This window comes from Scyliorhinus torazame, chromosome 11, assembly GCF_047496885.1.
Source record: "Scyliorhinus torazame isolate Kashiwa2021f chromosome 11, sScyTor2.1, whole genome shotgun sequence".
In the NCBI taxonomy this organism is placed as follows: Eukaryota; Metazoa; Chordata; class Chondrichthyes; order Carcharhiniformes; family Scyliorhinidae; genus Scyliorhinus; species Scyliorhinus torazame.
Genome location: NC_092717.1, coordinates 180,119,962 through 180,141,820, shown reverse-complemented (window position 1 = coordinate 180,141,820; position 21,859 = coordinate 180,119,962). Strand labels below are relative to the sequence as shown.

The following is a 21,859-nucleotide window of genomic DNA, read 5'->3' as shown; positions in this document are numbered from 1 at the left end:
CAAGACTGCGCGCTGTGTATCTTGGTAGGCTTTATCGTACTGGGTCTGAAAGTTGCTAAGGTGAACTAAACAAGATTGGTGTGCCCGTTTGACATCAGCCATCTCCTTATCTTTAGCTGCCAACTGATCCCGGAGTTGCTCAATAATCTTTTCGCTTTCACTATTGTTTCCCTCATTCTTCTCTTCTTTCTCGACTAGCTGCCTGCGGAGCATCCTCACGACCTCCTCTATGCCAAACAGGACACTATTGCCATCGGCTTTCGCACTTTCGCTGCATTTTTCTTATGCACCTTGGTTAGGTTGTCCCACCAAGTTTGTCCTATGCTTCCTGAACCTGACTCTTCATTTGAACAAAAATCGGACCAAAGGGGCCATCCTTTCCCCTTTAACTACTTCCTCAACTCTTCTTCCCATATGGGGCACAACTCTGCTCTGTTGGTCGCTGCGACTTCGGGTTCCTGTGGGTTCATTAAACATTCCATCGCTTTTTGTGGCCATTGCTTCTAATATCTCTTTTCCTACCGTTAATCTATGTTTCCTATCGTTAATTTGGGACAGGGGGATAAGGCGGCGATTTGAACTGCGGGTAGGGCCTAAGCTATTTTCCGGTTCACAATTCCCTCGGTAGTTTTGACACAATCTAACGAGTTTACCTTATATCCCTGTTAGTGCGCATGCAGTACACACTTCTGAAATTCGGTGATTTGGTCGATATGGGCTTGCACTTATGGTTCTTTCTCTTTCACGCAATTGGATTTCAAAGTTTGTGGGTTCTCTTGAAGTGACAAAATCACTTCTAATTCGAGTCCCGTCAGATGTTGCCAATAATGTTGCCAATCGCCACCAGAGTCACCAATACTGTTGCCAATTAATAATGATGCTCTTTCGAGTCGCCAGGTATCAAATGATACCACCACAAGACTCTACCGGATATCGATCAAAGGACCACACAACCAGTTAGTCAGTTCAAGTTCAAAGGTGGTTTATTTACACACAAGGATTACTTCGACATGCAACACAAAACATTAGAAGTCAAACTACACCTAACAACTACAATAACCTATACTTAACTTCAGGGCAACCAGCTCAATGCAGATGGACAAGGCCTTTGTCCAGATCTTGCGTGGCTGGGTGGAAGATGTAGCTCTGTTTCTGCTGCTGGGCTCATACATCTGGTAGCGATCGTTGGTCTTGAACTTGTCTGTCTGGTCGTTATGCTGCACTTGGGTTGGCATAGGTCGGATCCAAGAGAGACCGAGCACATGGCTGTGTCTCTTCTTATCCCTCTGGGATTTTGCGCTCTTTGGGGCGGTCCTTAACTTGGACCCAATAATTCGACAGGCTTCGATCACTGCCTTCGATTTTGGCCAATAAAGGGGCGAGTGCCTTGATGGCTGGGCATGTCCTTAGCGGTCATTTACCTTGGCTGTTTGGGCTCCATGAGTAAAGGGAGTGGCACCAATTAGTCTGTATCTGTATCGGTTACCTGACTACAGTTCTTTTGCTCTGGGGAAAAGGACTATTAGAATGCAAACGAGCGGGGGTTTCAATCGTGTGTAGCTATCTGGGTTGCAAATACACACACAAGCTCTGGGTCTGTCTGAGTCCTGGGTTGGCCATAATTCCCATGGTCTTTTGCTTCAGGTGAGGAGCTTCCATGCCCTATTCGCCCAATTCGAAACCTACCAGGAACGAGTCTTTAGCGACGCAGGATTCTTCTGTATAACATGGAGACCCATAGAGCAAATAGGTCAGAGCAAATGCCACATTTACCACAACAGGCAGCCGTAACCCGATGGCAAATTTGTAGTCCTATACTCTCATGGATGCTTGTTGCTCCCGGAGCCATAGTCTATTCTGTCACATTAGCACACGGATTGCTGCAAGATTGGTGTATGTGGTTATAATCCCATGTCTACATGGGTTCCATCCCGACAACCCAATGATGTGCAGGTTCGGTGGATTGGCCCTTGATTTGAAAAGAAATTGGGTACTCTTAATTTACAATGTTACAGTTCTTTCATTACAGGGCGTGGGCGCTGCAGGCTAGGCCAGTTTTATTTCCCATCCCTAATTGTCCTATTCCCGGTCTCCTTCCACAGGGCCTATTTACCTAACCAAGTCAATAAATTGTCGTAAATACCACGAGTTTTATCTTTAGATGACAATCTTTAATGAGGAACTTCATTAAATGCCTTCTGGAATTCCTTATGGATAAAGTTCATGGACATGTCATTGTCACCTTTTGAAAACAATTCAATCACATTTATCTGGCATGCCCTATTCACCACTCGGACTCTCTCTCTGATCGGCTGAAACATTTCAAGGTGCTCAGTCACCCTATCCTTAATTCCAAATATCAGATGTTAAGCTAACATGTCTCTCATTCCTTGGTCTCCCTCTCTTACTTTATTAAATAAACATCTCCTATTGTAAGAATTCTTTCAAATGTGGTCTGAAGTCTGTCTATGAACTGAAGTGTTGATCAGAGATTGTTCAATTCAGTTTGCACTACAAATTCTTATTTTAGGAGCTGCGCTGAGCATGATTTACAACACTATTTTCTTTTAACCACAAACAGCTTTAAATCTCGGTCCATCTTCATTATTATTGACAGTCGATGTTGAACATGTTTGAACATGCTCTTGCATGGCAAATAGTTTATTATTGTGAGAGCTCAAGTGAATATTACTGTATCCAAGATTCAACTTACAACTCCTGTCCGTATAGAAGAAGAAAAGATATGGGGGGGGAGGAGCAGCGGCAGAGGAGAGGAAGGAAGGGGATAAGAGGTGAGCATTCGGTGAAAGGACAGGAGAGTGGGAGGGGTCAGTGGTGAGGGAGGAGACCAAGGGGAGGGAGGAGAGAGCAGGAGTGGCGGGCAGAGAGGAAAGGATAATGCGGAGAAGAGCAGGCGTTTGGTGAGGAGACGAAGAGGGGGAGGATTGAGCAGGTGTGAGGGAAGTGGAGTGGAAGGGGGTGAGGAGAGCAGGGGGAGGGGTAGAGGAGAGCAGGGGGAGGGGTAGAGGAGAGCAGGGGGAGGGGTAGAGGAGAGCAGGGGGAGGGGTAGAGGAGAGCAGGGGGAGGGGTAGAGGAGAGCAGAGGAGGGGTGGAGGAGAGCAGGGGAAGGGGCAGAGGAGAGCAGGGGGAGGGGTAGAGAGCAGGGGAGGGGTAGATGAGAGCAGGGGGAGGGGTAGAGGAGAGCAGGGGGAGGGGTAGAGGAGAGCAGGAGAATGGGCAGAGGAGAGCAGGAGAGTAAGGAATGGAAAGGGTGGAGGGGGGAAGGAGGGGAGTGCAGGACGGGGAGGAGGGGAGAGCGGGATGGAAGGAGGGGAGAGCGGGAGGGGAGAGCGAGCGGGGAGCGCGGGAGGGGAGGAGGGGAGAGCAGGAGGGGAGGAGGGGCGAGCAGGAGGGGAGGAGAGGAGAGCGGGAGGGGGAGAGGAGAGCGGGAGGGGGAGAGGAGAGCGGGAGGGGGAGGGGAGGAGAGCGGGAGGGGGAGGAGAGTGGGAGGAGAGTGGGAGGGGGGGAGGAGAGTGGGAGGGGGGGAGGAGAGTGGGAGGGGGGGAGGAGAGTGGGAGGGAGAGGAAAGAGGGAGGAGAGGAGAGCGGGAGGGGGAGGAGAGGAGAACCAGAGGAGAGGAGAGCAGGAGAATCAGCAGTGGAGCGGGAGAGGAGAGGAACAAAGAACAAAACAGCACAGGAACAGGCCCTTCGGCCCTCCAAGCCTGTACCGGTCATGATACCAACCTTAGCCAAAACCCACAGCATTTCCTTGTGCCATTTCCTTCTATATACATCCTATCCATGTATTTGTCAAGATGAGGAGTGGGAAGGATACAGGGAAGGGGGCGGGTGAGGATACCCGAGTAGGGTTTTGTGAGGGGGTTGGGAAAGGGACAGTTTCGGGGACAGTACATATTTAATTTGCTTTTGATAAATACCACTGAATTGGATTGTATTCTCCCTTCAGTCACAGCATTCCAGACCAGAACAACTCATTGTGTACAGAAATTTATTTTCATGACTCCCCTGGTTCTTTTGCCAATTAAATCTGTGCCGTCTGGTTACAGACTCCCCGGCTCATGGAGACCATTTCTCCCTATCTCCTCTATCAAAACCGGCTGTAAGTTTGAGCACCTTCATTAAATCTCCCCTTAACCTTTCCTGCTATAAAGAGAACAATTTCAGCCTTCAGTCCCTCAGCACAAGTCCCTCATTTCTAGTATTATTCTGGAAAATTCTCTCTGCACCCTTTCCAAGGTCCTCATGTGAATCTCCACACGAAGAGGAGCTAGAGGGTGGGCAGAACTGGATCATGGCCTACAAAAGGAGATAAAAACAGAAAATGCTGGAAATACTCAGAAGATCAGGCAACATCTGTGGTGAGAGAAAAAGAATTAACATTTCAGGTCAATAATGTTTCACCAAAACGGTCAAAAGGTTGAGGTGTAACAGGTTTTAACTAAGTTCAGAGGCAGGGAAAGGGGAGCCTGAGGCAAAGAACAAAAGGAAAGATCAGTGATAGGGTGAAGACACAAGATTAGATGATAAAGAGGGGGTGGGAGGGCGGGTGATAAAGGGACAAGTATATGAACAAAAGTTGAATCTGGAGGAGGAGAAACACAAATATAATTCAGTCCCCATTTTAAAATTATATCGTCAACCTTTATGTTTGTATTGCCATTGTACAATTTCTACAGTGATGAAGAAAATTGTCTGTGACCTTTAAACTTCTCCTCTGGCAGGAAGGTGTAATTATACCAATACAACTTTATGTTTGCAGTTTCCAGTGTCCAGGGACAAACACATTTATCATAGAAAATGGTTACCAGGAAGTGCATTCAGTTATGAGATTTTTAAAAGATTCTATATATATGAATTATGCCCCTGGGAGCACTCCTAATTTAGTTCCTACAAATGCCTCAGCATCATTGGAATATCACATGGTTTGTATGATATGTACCTACAGTACAGTGGCCTGCTCTGAGCAGCTTCATATTATGGTACACCTTTGTGACAAAGAGATTGTATGATATCAAAATATAAAACAATGCAGTTTAAATATACACTAGATAGCATTGCAATATTGTCTGTGGAAAAGACAATATTCAATGCACCGTTGCGGGAATTATAGTTCATCATTTAGATGCACATGGCCTGATATGTATTTAGGTAATGAAGTGTTTACTCACCAGCAACTTGTAGATACGTTCAAAAGAGTCTCAAAGACAGCCAATGACAAACATGCAGTCAAAACCTAAACACACAACAAAAACGGATACATTTAAATATTTCCAGTTTTCTCTCCTTCAGTCCTATTATCCCTTTTCTACCTGACTTGAAGGGATGGCCAGAGTAGCACAAAGATCCAACCTGGAGGAGTCAGTTTGAACTATCGTAAAGGGACTGCCAGTTCTTGGAACGGCCCCACCCACACCTACCCCAAAGTTCCAGACGGGAGCTGACAAATCTCACAACCCGACAATCACAGATTGGAAGCCACCTCAATTTTAAATTAACAAAGAGACCACACTAATTTTTAAAAAAAATTTAAAAATGGTATTTTATTCCAAACATGTTCAACAGTTGATCAAGGAGAACTGATGAATGTGGTTTATTTAGACTTTCAGAAGGCTTTCGACAAGGCCTCACATGGCAGATTAATATGTAAAGTTAAAGTGCATGGGATCATGAATAGTGATACCAACCTTTGTCAAAACCTAGAGCACTTACTTGTGTCATATCCCTCTATACCCATCCTATCCATGGCATTTGAATGCCGTTAATGTATCTGCTTCCACAATCTCCCCTGACATTAGGGGCTAGTTTAGCACACTGGGCTAAATCGCTGGCTTTGAAAGCAGACCAAGGCAGGCCAGCAGCACGGTTCAATTCCCGTACCAGCCTTCCCGAACAGGCGCCGGAATGTGGCGACTAGGGGCTTTACACAGTAACTTCATTTGAAGCCTATTTGTGACAATAAGCGATTTTCATTCAACAAGTTCCAGGCACTCACCACCCTCTGCGTAAAAAACCTGCCTTGCACATCTCCTCCAAACTTTGCCCCACAGACCTTAAACCTATGCCCCCTGGTGACTGACCCCTTCACCCTGGGAAAGATGCGTGCCCATCCATGCTCCTCATAATCTTGTAGACCTCTATCAGGTCACCACTCAACCTCAAGTCTTTCAATTGAAAACAGTCTATTCAGCCTCTCCACATAGCTAACACCCTCCAGATGAGGCAACATCCTGGTAAACCTCCTCTGGATCCTCTCCAAAAGTGCCACATTCTTCTGGTAGTGTGGTGACCAGAATTGTGCGCAATATTCCAAGTGCGGCCGTACCAAGGTTCTATACAACTGTAGCATGACTTGCCAGTTTTTATACTCGATGCCCCGTCCAATGAAGGCAAGCATTCCATATGCTTTCTTGACTACCTTGTCCACTTGTGCCGCCACCTTCAAAGATCTGTGGACCTGCATGCCCAGATCTCTCTGACTTTCTATATTCCTAAGAGTATTACAGAATATTTCCCCTCTATGTTAGACCTACAAAATGCATTACCTCATATGTGTCCAGATTAAACTTAATTTGCCATTTCGCTGCCCAAGTCTCCAACCTATCTATGTCCTGCTGTATCTTCTGACAATCCTCAATACTTCTGCCACTCCACCAACCTTGGTGTCATCTGCAAACTTACTAATCAGACCGGCTACATTTTCCTCCAAATTGTTTATGTATAATACAAACAACAGAGACCCCAGCACAGATCTCTGTGGAACACCACTAGTCACAACCTTCCATTCAGAAAAACACCCTTCTACTGCTACCCTTTGCCTTCTGTGACCGAGCCCGTTCTTTCTCCATCTTACCACCTCACCTCTGATCCTGTGTTTCTTCATCTTTTGTACCAGTCTGCCATGAGGCATCTTGTCAAAGGCTTTACTGAAGTCCATGTAAACAGCATCCACCACCATCCTCTCATCAATCATCTTTGTCACCTCCTCAAAAAACTCGATCAAGTTAATGAGGCATGATCTCCCCTTCACAAAACCATGCTGTCTATCGCTTATGAGTCCATTTGTTTCCAAATGGGTATGACTCCTGTCCCTGAGAATTCTCTCCAATAATTTACCTACTACCGACGTGAGGCTCATCGACCTATAATTTCAAGGATTATCCCTGCTACCTTTCCGAAACAGCGGTACCACATTAGCTATTCTCCAGTCCTCTGGGATCTCCCCTGCAGTCAATGAGGATACAAAGATGTCAGTCAAGGCCCCAGCAATTTCCTCCCTTGCTTCCCTCAGTATTTGGGATAAATCCTATCTTGCCCAGGAAACTTATCTACCTTAATATCTTTTAAAATACACTATACCTCTTCCTTTTCGACGTTAACATGATCCAAACTGTCCACACACCCTACCCAAGAATCAACTTCCACAAAGTCCCTTTCTTTAGTGAACACTGATGCAAAGTATTTACTTAGTACCTCGCCCATTTCTTCTGGCTCAACACATAGATTCGCCCCATTGTCCTCAAGTAGTTCAATCCTTTCCCTGGCCACCCTTTTGCTTTTTACATATGAACATCTCCACTTCCACTGCCCTCACGGGCAGCACAGGTCATTACCACTTGCAGCATAAAAAATTGCTCCTCACATTCGCCCAGCAACTCTTGCCCAAATTGTACCATCTAAAATGTAATTGTGGTCTATTGCTTCTGCTATTTCTTATGCTCTGAACAGGGAGATGCTCTCATGAAAGGGGTGAGTTTCAAATAAAATTTCAGAGGGATCAAGCCACAGGATCTCTTGGATCAAAACCGATGGCTGGCCTTTCCTGCCCACAGTCCCCTCTTTTGGGAACGGAGCCCCAGGCTCTGATGGAGCCCCGACCGCCATGGAGTAGGGGCTCTGCCAATAAATGGGTAATATTACCCCTAATTGGGGTCTTAACTATGCAAATTGGCTGCCAGCTTCCATTAACTCTCAGTCCTTAATGGCACCCTTAACAGCCCCTTTGTCTCGTGTTCATGACATCTTATCAATCTCTCCTTTGCTCCAACCTATCACTGACTTGTCATTCTGCCCCAACCCTCTCTGCAATTATATAATTCATCCCATTTCTGTTTCCTTTCAGTTCTGTGGAAGGGTCACGTGGACTCAAAAAATTATCAACGTTCCTCTCTCCACAGATGCTGCCAGACCTGAGTTTATCCCGTGTTTTCTGTTTGTTAAGCCAATCACTCTCCCTGTCCGCCATTGGGAAACCTAACCGGGGCAGGAATGCAACTGGGAGCCATCCCAGTCCAGGAAAACTCTGCCCAGCATTGAAAAAGCAACAAAGCAGCTGGAAGCTCTCATGAGGCAGTTAGGTTTTGATCTGCTAAATGACCATTTTTCTTCTTTGACTTTTCTTCCGCAGAAAGCTAGTTATGATTAGTGCTATGAATAATATACAAAAATCTATCTCATGGGTCTTTCACAACAGACGCTAAACAATTATCAGTTAAAGAATTATGAGGGTAAAAGGGAGATTACTTTAATGAGGCCTTTTGTCTTTGTGGTTTGGTTCAGGGATGTTGTTAGCAGTGCGAGTACTCATCAGTTTGTAATTATGGAGTGTGGATTTTGAGCGTTTATTCTCTCTCTTACTCTATTATTGTGATCTTTCAGTTTAAATTGCTTACTCTTTGAAATTCTGTTCAATTGGATTTTCAAAGGAAGTGCATTTTTGGCATTTGGAATATGACAATATTCACAAAATATATGGAAACAAAAATCTGAGAAATATTATGCGTAGCAAAAAATGCAACACCAATTGTTACTGATAATTAAAGATGTTTGTCAACAAGTATTATCACACAATAGAATTCTGGCAAACAAACTGGCAAGAGTCATGATAGTTCGTTAACCAGAGTTGTGGAAGAACAAAACTGCCCACAAGTGGTGTTCCCCAGGGATCTGGACAAAGGCCTCAGTTTTTCATCATGCACATCAATGTCTTGAATGAAAGGTTAGAGAAAATCGAAGTTAGCAGATGGCACTAAATTGAATGATACAATGAGCAATGCAGATGGGAGCAGGAACGCAGCAGGCAGATGTGAGTTAGCAAAACTGTGGCAAATGGAACTCAACTTGGGGAAGGGTGCAGTCATGCACATTGGATCCAAGACACTCAAATCAGAACCCTTTCTAAATGGTGAGATATTAGGGACTGCGGGGGAACAAAGATGCAGATGCCAGAGTACACAAATCACTAAAAGTTGGTGGACAGATGCAAAACAACATTTTAAAAAGACCAATGGAATATTTGCATTTATCTCAAACGGATTGGAAGTGATGTCTCAGTTCTACAGAGCCTTTTAGACCTCATCTGGGAGTGCTGGCGTTAATTCTGGGTGCTGCATCTCAGGAATGGCCTTGCAGGAAGTGCGGTATAGAGTTACTAGAATTAACCACTAGAATGCTAGGAGTTCAAGCGTTAAATAATGAATGCAGGCTGTATAACTCTGGCTTGTGTTGCTTTGAACATATTACACTGGGGAATGATATAAACAGGGTGGCATAAACTTAATATTAGAGCTGGGCTATTTAAGGTTGAAATGAAGAAATATGTTTTCAATATAGGACTCGAAGCTGGGAACTTCCATCCTCAAAAGACAGCTAGTGTTGGGTCGACTGGTGCTTTCAAGTGCTTAGTTTGCCAAGGTTTTCGAGTGATAAAAAGTAATGGTGGGTAAATGGCATTGAAGTACAGATCAACCATCCTCTGATTGAATAGGGGAACAGATTTCAGGGGCTGAATGACCTACTCCTGTGTCTTCATTTCCAGAGTAAGAACTACTACTAAAATGTGAATCAATCTTGCACTGCCACCTCAAATAACATGTACCTGCACATAAAGGACCTTTGCTGCTCTACTACAAATTCATCTGTAACTAATGTTTCTAATTTCCAAAATGTAATGCATTTAATACAGACGTAATGCATGTGGTATTGTTCTATACTGAACTATAACTGTTGCAATGACCATCTCCAATAGGAGAGAATCTAGTCAGTTCCTGCTGCATACAACAGATAGAGCCCACAACCAACAGTTCAGATCAAAGCTCTGTAGTCGTATCACATTCAATCGTGAGTGGTAGTGCACAATCAATCAACTAACTGAAGCAGGCAGCTCCACAAACATCCCATTCTCAATCATACATATCAGTGGAAAAGGCAAGGCTGAAGCACTCACAGCCACCTTCAGCCAGAATTACCAAGTAGACGATCCATATCAGCCTCCTCATGAAGACCCCCATATCATAGACCCAGTCCTAAATCAATTGGACTCACTCCAAAGATTATGGGCACCAACAATATCCCAGCTGTAGAATTGAAGACATGTGCTCCTGAACACTGCGCCCCTAGCCAAGCTGCTCGAGTACAGCTATAACATTGGCATCTCCCTGAAAATTGCCCAGATATATCGTGCCAACAACAAATAGGACAAATCTAATCTGACCAATTAGAAATCCATCAGTCTACTCAAACACAAGCAAAGAGATGAAAGCTGCCATCAATGGTGTTATCAAGCGGCACTTACTCAGTAACAACCTGCTCACTGATGCTCAGTTTGGGTTCCACCAGAGGCACTTGGCTCCTAACCTCATTACAGCCTTTGTCCAAACATGGATGTAAGAGGTGAGGTGAGAATGACTGCCCTTGACATCAAGACAGGATTTGACAGGAGTGCACATTAAGATGTTCTAGTTCTAGCAAATTCGAAGTCAATGGAAATCAGGGGGAAACTCTCACTGATTGGAGCCATACCCAGGACAAAGGATGGTGGCTGTTGGAAGCTGAACTACATCAGTCCCAGAATATTGCTAAGGAGTTTCTCAGAATAGCATCCGAGATCCAACCATCTTTAGCTGTTCCATCAATGACTGTCTTGCCATTAAGGTTGACACCGTGCCAGCCGGCGCCGAAGGGACTGCGCGAGTTAGCGCATGCGCAGAACCGCCGCCGTGGTTCAGCACATGCACAGACCAGCCGGCATATTCTGGCGCATGCGCAGGGGGATGTCTTCTCCACGCCGGCCATGGCGGAGCCCTACAGGGGCAGGCGCGGAAGGAAGAAGTGCCCCCACGGCACAGGCCCGCCCGCAGATCGGTGGGCCCCGATCGCGGGCCAGGCCACCGTGGACCCCCCCTCCCCCCCCCCGGTCGGATCCCAACCTCGCCCCCCCGAGCACCGCACCAGCCAACTTACCTGCCAGGTTCTGCTGTGCGGGACCATGTCCAATCCACACCGGCGGGACTGGCCAGAAACCGACGGCCGCTCTGCTCATCGGGGCCTGGAGAATTCCCGGGGGGGGGGGGGACGGACGCTGCGTGATACCCGCCCCTGCCCGAAAACCGGAGAATACGGCATCCGGCGTCGGAGCGGCAGGGTGGGATTCACGCCCCCCCCCCCCCCCCCCCGGGGAATTCTCCGACCCGGCAGGGGGTCGGAGAATCCCGCCCATGGAGTTTCGATGTTCGCACCGTGTTCAGCACCAAACACAACAGCTCAGATACAGAAGCTGTCCGTACTCACATGTAGCAAGAACTGGATAACATTCAGGCTTGGGCAGATAAGTGGCAACATTGTTACTTGCCACTTAAATGCTAGGCAATTGCCATCTCCACCATGAGAATATCCAACCATCTCCTCTTGATAGTCAATGACATTACCATTGCTAAATTCCCACCTTCAACAGTCATCCTTGTGGTATAGACTTTGGACAGCTTCTTAAGTCAACAGGAACAGAATTTTAAAAATTCATAATGTGTTTTTTGAATACATTTATAACTAAAAAAGACTTTCGTCCTTATCTTGGTTGCCATAGAACTTGTGTTTAAAGTTGAAGGGATGGCATCTGTACTCCATTTTATCACACTATATAGTCAAACTGTGTGACACATCGCTACTGTTTTATAAGACCAGCGGCACGATTCTCCGCTCCCGCGCCGGTTGGGAGAATCGCCTGGGTCGCCAAATTTTCCCCCAACGCCCTACTCAGATTCTCCCAAGCGGCGAGAACGGCCCCGTCGAGTTCCGCGCGGCGCAGGCCGGAGAATCGCCCGAGACACCCAAAATGGCGATTCTCCGGCACCCCTGCTATTCTCAGGGCCGATGGGCCGAGTGGCCAGCCCAAAACGGCGGGTTCCCCCGCCGCCGTCCACACCTGGTCGCTGCCGGTGGGAACAGCGCGGGAACGCTGGGGGGACGGCCTGCGGGGGTGGGGGGGGGGGGCGGGGGGGGAATCCAGCCCGTGGGCTCAAATGGGGTGTGGCCCGCGATCAGTGCCCACCGATCGTCGGGCCGGCCTCTCTGAAGGAGGACCTCCTTTCTTCCGCAGGCCCGCAAGATCCGTCTGACATCTTCTTGCGGGACGGACTCAGAGAGGACGGCAACCACGCATGCGCGGGTGACGCCAGTTATGCGGCGCCGGCCGCGTCACGTATGCGCCACCTTTACGCGGCGCTAAGGCCTGGTGCGTGTAAATGACGCGGCGCCGCTTCTAGCCCATTATCGGGCCCTGAATCGGTCGGGATAGGGGCCGTTTCACGCCGTCGTGAACCTCAACGGCGTTCACGACGGCGCAAACACTCTGCCTCCATTTCGGAGAATTCCGGCCAAGATACCTTGAGCGATGAAGTCATCCATTTCTACATAACTGCCGCAGAGGGTACAAGTCTTCTGTTCAAAAACACATAACAAACAAAGCTGCATTTTAAAAACTTACAGAAGTCAAGTACAGTAATTTCCTGTTTTTAGACCATTTCAGCCAGAATGATGGGCAGTCAGGATAGTTTATAAGTCTGTAGTTTAATTTCAGACTTCAGATGTCATCACAGACTCCTGACAACATGGAGATCAAACTGTAGCATTTAACTCGTTCTCTCACATCCAGATTTGATCTGTAGGAAATGGTGTCAATCAGATCAAACATGGACAAGGAAACCTCTTGTTGGTTACCACGTACCATCCACTGTCAGCTGATGAATCAGTACTCCTCCATGTTGAACACCACTTGGAAGGAAGCACTGAGGGTAGCAAACGCACAAAATATACTCTGGGTGGGGGACTTCAATGTCCATCACCAAGAATGGTTCGGTAGACCACTACTGACCGAGCTGGCCGTGTTCTGAAGGATACAGCTGCTGGACTGGGTCTGCGATAGGTGGTGAGGGAACCAACAATAAGGAATAATATATTGGACCTCATCCTCACCAAAGGTACCTACCGCAGATGTATTTGTTCATGACAGTATCGGTAGGAGTGACCACCATACAGTCCTTGTGGAGATGAAGTCCCATCTTCACGGTGATGATACCCTCCATTGGGTTGTGTGACATTACCACTGTGCTAAATGGGATAGATTCAGAACAGACCTGGCAACTCAAGACTGGACATCCATGGGACACTGTGGACCATCAGCGGCAGCAGAATTGTACTCAGCCACAATCTGTAACCTCATGACCCGGCATATCCCTTAACTCGACCATTCCCACCAAGCCAGGGTATCAACCCTGGTTCAATAAAGATTGCAAAAGGGCATGCCAGGAGCAGCACCAGGTATCCTGAAAACTGAGGTGTCAACCTGGTGAAGCTACAACACAGGGCTATTTGTGCGCCAAACAACATAAGCAGCAAATGATAAACAGAGCTAAGCGATTCCACAACCTACGGATCACATCTAAGCTTTTTAGTCCTGCCACATCCAGTTGTGCATGGGGGACAATTAAACAACTCACTGGAGGATGAGGCTCCACTAATATCCCCATCCTCAATGATGGAGAGCCCAGCACATGTGTGCAAAAGACAAGGCTGAGGCATTCGCAATAATCTTCAACTAGAAGTGCCGAATGGATGATCCATCTCGAACTCCTCCAAAAGTCCCCAGCATCACAGATGTCAGTCTTCAGCCAATTTGATTCACCCCACATGATATCAAGATTGATATCTGAATTCTGCAATGGAAATAGTATTTAAGATTTGTGCTCCAGAACTTGCCGTGCCCCTAGCCAAGCTATTCCAGTACAGCTACAACACTGGCATCTACTTGGGGCAATGTGGAAAATTGTCCAGGACAAATCCAGCCTGGCCAATTACCGCCCTATCAGTCTACTCTTACATGATGGGATAGGTCACCAACAGTGCTATCAAGCTGTACTTACTTAGCAATAACCTGCTCACTGATGCTCGGTTTGGGTTCCGCCAGGGTCACTCAGATCCTGACATCATTACAGTCTTGGTTTAAACATGGACAAAAGAGCTGAACTTCAGAAGCGGGGTGAGCGTGAATGACCTTGATATCAAGGCAGCATTTGATTGAGTATGGCATCAAGGGGCCCGAGCTGAACTGGAGTCAATGGGCATCAGAAGGTCAACTCTCAACTGGTAGGAGTCATAACTAGCACAAAAGAAGATGGTTGTAGTTGTTGGAGGTCAGTAACCGAAGTAGAGACAGTAACCGAAGTAGAGGAGTTCCTCAGGGTAGTGCTCTTGGCCCAACCATCTTCAGTTGCTTTATCAAAGATCAAATGTGCGGAGGTTCACTGATGTTCACACCATGTTCAGCATCATTCACAACTCCTCAGACACTGCAGCAGTGTACGTGCATTTATCCAGACTTGGTGTGTCAGGTGGCAAGTATCATTTGCGCCAAACAAGTGGCCATCTCCAATAAGGGAGAATCAAACCATTGCCCCTTGACATTCAATGGCAGAATCCCCCACTATCAACATCCTGAGGGGTTATCACTGGCCAGAAACTGAACCGGACTGGCTATGTAACTTTATTTTTTATTCGTCCTGGAGATGTGAGCGTCGGTGGCTGAGCCAGCATTTGTTGCCCTAATTGCCCTTGTCCTGAGTGGCTTGCTAGGCCAATTCAGTTGGGGATGGGCACTTAAGAGTCAACCGCATCGCTGTGGACCTGGTAAGATCAGGTAAGGATGGCAGATTTCCTTCCCTGATGGACATTAGTGAATCAGATGAGTTTTTGCCACAATTGAGACAATGGTCAATACTGGACTTTTAATTCCAGATTTGTAATTCAAATTTCACCATCTGCCCTGGTGAGATTCGAACCCAAGACCCCCAGATCATTAGCCTCGGTCTCTGGGTTACTTGTCCAGTGACAATACCACTACGCCACTGCCTCCCCTCATATATTGTGGCTACAAGAGCAGGTCAGCGGTTAGGAATCCTGTGACGAGTAACTCAGCTCCTGACTTCCCAAAGCCTGTCCACCATCTACAAGGCACAAGTCAGGAGTGTAATGGAATATCCCCACTTGCCAGGACAACGGCAGCTCCAGCAACAATCAAAAAACTCAACATCATCCAGGACAAAGCAGCTGCTTGATTGCACCCCTTCTGCAAACATACACTCACTCCACCACCAACGCACAGTAGCAGCAGTGTACTGTATAAAAGATGCACTGCAGGAACTCACCAAGGTTACTTAGGCAGCAACTTCTAAACCCACGTCCACTACCATCTAGAAGGACAAGGGCAACAGATATATGGGAACCCCACCACCTGGAGGTTCCATTCCAAGTCACTCACCTTCCTGACTCGGGAATATATCGCCGTTCCGGAGTCAAAATCCTGCAACTACCTCCCCAAAAGCACAATGGGTGGTACCTACACCACATGGACTGCAGTTGTTCAAGAAGGCAGCTCACCACCACCTTCTCAAGGGCAATTAGGATGGGCAACAAATGCTGGTCTAGCCAGTGAAGCCCACATCCTGTTATTTTTTTTAAATCGTAAAAACAGCAGTAACACCATTTACAAGTGACAGGCCAACTGGACTGTGGGTGGACAGTGTGCAACTATATTGCCATCACTGCAGAATTCTGGGACTGTATTTATTTATAGGGTATAAGCAGGGAACTGCTTCACAAACAGGAAAGAAATTTTATTTAAAAAAAATAAATATTTATTTAGAGTACTCAAATCATTTTTTTCCAATTAAGGGGCAATTTAGTGTGGCCAATCCACCGAGCCTGCACATCTTTTGGGTTGTGGGGGCGAAACCCACGCAAACATGGGGAGAATGTGCAAACTTCACATGGACAGTGACCCAGAGCCGGGATCGAACCTGGGACCTCTTCGCAGTGAGGCAGCAGTGCTAACCCTCTGCGCCACCGTGCTGCCCTCCAAACGGGAAAGAAAATTATTTGAGAATCAAAATCAAAGTTTGTCATTATATTATGGTTTGCTCCAACAAATTTAAAAGATGAATCCATATTAATACACTGTAACTTTTCACAAATTCTCATCGGCTCACTGGAAAAGAAAATTTAAAGACAAAGTAATAGCACTCGTCAAATTGAAGAAATTACACAATTTGCTTTTTATTTTGAGAATTATTCATGTTAAAGGCAATTTTAGAAAAGTTAGCAAATGTGCCTTTTTTATTGTTCATCGAAACTCTCATGATCTCCTATTCTTTCTAACCAGACTGGAGTCTGGTTTTATGGGTGCTTGATGCCGCATTCAGTTCTTACAGAGCTAGTTTTCATGAAGTAGGCCATTGATCACCTCAGGACAGGATCACGGAGGCAGATGCAGTCCTCAACAATGCCCAAAAAGGGTATACAAAGGTCTCCTGCATCACACATACCCAGTGTCACGCAGCACACAGGTCAACTGGTGTTCCCACACCATAATTAATTGTGCATTAGACCGGCAAACCTTCAGATTGGTCTCTACAAAACAGGAGTATTTGCCTTTGACCATATGATTTTGAAAGAAGGTACTTCTTTCTCCAACGCCTTTCATAACTTCAACTACAACAACTTGTATTTATATAGTGGCATTAAGAGAAAAAAACATCCTAAGGCAGTAGTCCAAAGCACACTGCCAGCCCCCACCCCAGGATTTAACTCCCTTTATTGCCAGCATCTCCCCCATTTCCCTTCTGATGCCTTGACCATTCCAGAGTAAAATCACCACCAGGTTAAGTCAGGTGAGGGAATCGCCTCTGTGCAATTCCATGCTCCCCATTGCCTCAGAACCTACCGGTAGCATTGGGTGGAAGGGGAAAACTGTAACATATTTGCCATGTTAGGGAATCACATAGGGAGAATTAGCTGAGATGACCAAAAACATGGGAAAGAGACAGTTTTCAGGAATGTCTCAAAAGAGGAATGAGAGGAAGAGGGGTGAAGAGTTTAGGGAGGGGCTTCTAGAACTTAAGGATTTGGCAGATGAGAGCATGGCTACAGATCGTGGAGCAATTAAACTCAGAGGCACTGAAGAGGCTTTGGAGGAGTGTGGATTCTTGGAAAATTGTGGGACAGGAAGAGTTTACAAAGATAGGGAGGGGTGAGGCCATGGCGGGATTTGAAAATAAGGATGAGAATTTTAAAAATCAACCTATTGCTTAACTAGGAGTCAAAGTAGGTCAAGGAACACAAAGCTGATGGGTGAAGGAGACTTGAACCCCGACTTTTGCATGTGGAAAGTGTAGTGATATGCATCACTGTAGATACACAAGGGGTACATAAGTAACCACTAGAAGGAGCACCAGAGATACATACAGGAAGTCAGGGACACTCTTCACAGGAACGGCAGCAGGTGAGCAGGACATAGACAGGCAGCGCAGATGTAACATAGTATAAGCGCTGGAGAGAGAACATACTCATACAAATAAAGCATCTACTTCAACTGTAAGACTACGAGCTTTATTGAGACACGAGGAAGAACATGGTACCAGGAGACTTCAGAACGCTTACTAGAAGGTTACACAAGATGCAGACAAAGCAAGATTGAAAACAGAAGAAATTGAGTCGATGAAACTCGTTGGAATTCCACCACAGCTGAAAACAACCGGTAATTTAAGTCATAGATGGAAAATTTTTAAACAAACGTTCGAACTATATATCGTAGCTAATGAGTTGAACACGGCTTCAGAAGAAATGAAAATAGCACTTCTACTAACAGGACATGAAGCTAGCTTTAATTACTTGAAAGGTGAAAACAACATCAAATTAGAAGTAATACTTAAAAAATTTGAAGATCACTGCAACACCAGTAACAATGCTGTTTTAAGACATTCAATGCTTGGAGACCAAATTGCACAGGGAATGAGTGATGCGAAACTCAACAATCATTATCAGAACAGAAAGGTGTACGCTGGAAATCGCGATTGACAAGTGCAGATCGCAAGAAAAAAATAACTTTAAGTTTTTGACAAGAAAAAATGCCGATAAAGTTCTTTTCCACAGGTCTGAAGAAGTTAAAATGGTGTCTGAGCACATTTTAAACTGCCCGGGGAACAAAAGCCGCAAATCTGGGTCTGCGCATGCACAGGAAACCGCAGCCGCGCATGCACAATTTAAAAAAGACGTTTTTGATTCATGCGCAGTTGAACAGAAAGAGCGCACAGTTCGACGATGGAACTGCTCATGCGCAAGCCGCGCATGTGCAGTTGGACAAAAAGAGCGCACAGTTCGAAGAGGGATCTTGCGCATGCACAGTTTACAAAAAAGCGCACAGTAAAGAAAAATCGATTTGCGCATGTGCAATCGATTCCTACACTCTACGTCATGAACATCATGATGTCAGAAGGCTCAGACCATGCCCACTTAAAGGGGAAATGCCCGAAAATCACAAACAAAATTCTTAAAGGCATGAAACCATAAAAATTCAACCTCAAAAGGCACAACATTGCTTGAACTTCTACCAGCAGTTGTAAATAACGTTCGCAGCACCCTGGAACAAGCAGTTTGCACCACCCAAAGTGAAGAGCACAATGACAAATTCGAAACCAAAGAATATGATTTGTTTATCGAAAAATACTACTTAAGACATGGCTGAGTTATTTGGATGTGCTAATCATAGCATCAGCGTCATGGTAGATGAATCCAATACCATGATGCAATGGCAGATCGTCGATACATTGGATGACAGCAACCTGTCAAATACCAAGAAGAAAATGATGCCACACAGGGAGTACTGACCATCTCTGTTGAGAGAGCACAGATAGACTCCACAGAGAGAACGTTGCACGACTCCACACAGAGAGTGATGAAAATCTCCACAGAGAGAGCGACACGAGCCTCCACAGAGAGCTCACTGACAGACTCCAAAATGGAAGCAACTCAAGACTCCACAGTGAAATCCATGCATGAACAAGATCATGAAGGTCTACCCACCGTATCTGAGCAAACAGAAGTAGACTATGAAAGTCTACCAAGCTCACAATCAACAAGATGACAATGTAAGTCTACCCACTGTATGTGAGACAAGTGATGAAAAAAAATCACAATCCCCATACGAGATGTGCAAAATCACAGTGAGACTGACAGATCTCAGCTCATCTGTACAAACGAACTTGACAATCAAAGCACAACACCTCATGAGTCCAGTGAGACCGCATCAATTAAAACCTCATCTACCCTTGACAACCTACAAGAAAATGAAATCTTGATGACGTTGACTCCAGAAGAGGAGCACCAAGTGATCAAAGATGAAGCAGATCAACCAGAAATGACTCCAGAAGAGGAGCACCAAGGAATCAAAGAAGAGGAATTAAATCCACCACAAATGACTGATGTCACCAAGATCAATGCAACATCAGATCATTCTCACAATTCTCAAGGAGATTTGCTCAATGAAACATTAGATACCACAAAGGACACTGACACCAATAACTTTGAGAATAACTCAAATTATCCACACGGAACAGTCATTGAGTGCAACAAGAACAACAAAAACCACAAGAAGCACAACAGAAACAAGAACAGCAACAACAAAAACAACAAGAAGCACAACAAGAACAAAAACTACAAGCACAACACCAAAAACTACAAGAACAAAAACAAGAAGCAGAACAAAGACACAACAGCAACAACAAGCACGACAAAAACAACGAAAACAGAAACAACAAGCACGACAAAAACAACAAGTACGACAACAAAAACAGAAATGACAGAAACAACAACAATGAAACAACGACCTGTACAACATGGTACAACTCTGCACATGAAGGACAATGCAAAAGCACACTCCAAAACAATGACAAGAGTACAAACACACCATGGCATGACAACGAATCTCACAAATTCACATTTGCTCCAGAACAAACAAGCACACCAGCTTTCAAGGCAGATGACACACTAAATCGATACCACAAGCACAGAAAAAAGTCCACGTCAGTCCACATCAGTGGTTCGACCATTCGAACACCTTGTGATGATTTGTTGCTAACTTAAAAACAGGAACACTGATGACATTCACAAAGAAATTACAATATCAATATCACCACGTCAACAACAGAAAAAATAACTCAACTGAACAATTTCATAAAGTTTGGACTCATAAATATTAATTGGCTTTGCATAATCATCAATATCATCACAACTTGTACATATCATCATTTATCTACCTGTTTTGTACAATTTTCTTTAACAAAGTACAGAAAATATGTAAAAAGAAAAAAGGGGGATATAGTGAAATGCATCGCTATATACACAAGGGGTACACTACAACTAAGTAACCACTAGAGGGAGCACTAGAGATGTGGGAAGTCAGGGACACTCTTCACAGGAACGGCAGTTGGTGAGCAGGATACAGACAGGCAGCTCAGATGTAACATTTTATAAGTGCTGGAGAGAGAACGAACTCATAAAAATAAAGCATCTACTTCAACTGTAAGACTACGAGCTTTATTCAGAAACAAGGAATAATACAGAAAGTGGGGCTACTGCGTAAACTCAGGCATGATGACACTGGGTCACGGACAAGGGGAACACATAATATGGTAGCTGGGCGGGCGCCGAGATCAGCAACCCACCTACCATTTAAAAAAATCTCATTAATAGGCCATCAAGCTTGTTAACAAGACAACTGACCTGAATATTATTCTGCCCATACCATAATGCAGTTGGTAGGGGAAAGCGGGCGAGAGTGGGTTAGGCTAAATTTTCACCAACCTTCTTTTGGGAAGTTCCTTATGCAGATTGGGGGTAATTTGCCTAAGATGCTAGTCCCCTTGTGCCTCCCCATCCCTCTGCAAAACCCAACATCCCACCCTCAGCTGCCCGATTCCTCCCCACTCAAAAATTCTGGACATCTGCGAGTCCGGGACCCATGCCATTTTCTTCATGGGGCTGCTTGCAGTCCCAGCAGCGCACAATCAGATTGGCTGGCAGCTCTCGAGGGTGGAAATTTCTTCCACTGAGGGCTGCAGGTCTCACACTGAGCTTGTTAAGGCTGCCTGCCTGGTGCTCAATATCGCTGCAGGGCAGCCTTTCCGAAAGCCAGTCAGCTTGTGGCCAACTTTTCAAACAGAATATAATCCAGCCCTTGGCTCACGCCAACATCACAAGTGGCAGTGTTCTGGGTGACCTCAAGTTCATGGAGTGCTGAATGTAGTAAGTCAGCCAGGACAAGGTCAGAATAGTCAAATCCAGAGGTAACAAATGCATGGAGCAAGGGTTTCAAGCAATGAGCTGGGCAGGGGCAGCATCAGATATGTTATGGAGTGGGAAATATACAATAGCATTGGGGCAGATATGTGGTCGAAAGCTCATCCTGGGGTCAAGTACGACACCAAGGTTGTTAACACATCGGTTTAATCCGAGGAAGTTGCCAGGGAGATGCAGGAAGTTGGTGGTGAGGAAGCAGAATTTGCTGTGGGGACTGTAGACAATGGTTTGAGTTTCCCCAATATTTCTGTTCAGTCAGTATCGAAGAAGCAGTGTGAAATTTAGAGAGAGTGGAGGGGTCAATCGGGAGAGATGCTGGTGAGCTACAGCTGGAGGTCTTCAGGATAGGTGTGAAAACTGTTGTTTTTTGCCATCGA

The 21,859-nt window shown here is 45.7% G+C and overlaps 1 protein-coding gene across 13 annotated transcripts in view; it reads right to left on the bottom strand.

Annotated features, from left to right (window-relative positions):
• The window catches only part of LOC140385689 (UDP-N-acetylglucosamine transporter TMEM241 homolog), a 223,339-nt gene that overhangs the window by 43,855 nt on the left and 157,625 nt on the right, over nucleotides 1-21,859 (bottom strand). For 6 of the 13 annotated variants that reach the window (XR_011933422.1, XR_011933423.1, XR_011933424.1 and 3 more), the window contains one exon: nucleotides 5,192-5,256. The exons of the other annotated variants lie outside the window; for them this stretch is intronic. Coding sequence is in view for 2 of the 6 variants with exons in the window: in XM_072468101.1 (XP_072324202.1) it covers nucleotides 5,192-5,256 (65 nt within the window). In the remaining 4 variants the exon portion in view is untranslated. The remainder of the gene's footprint in view (nucleotides 1-5,191; nucleotides 5,257-21,859) is intronic. 13 annotated transcript variants of the gene reach the window in all.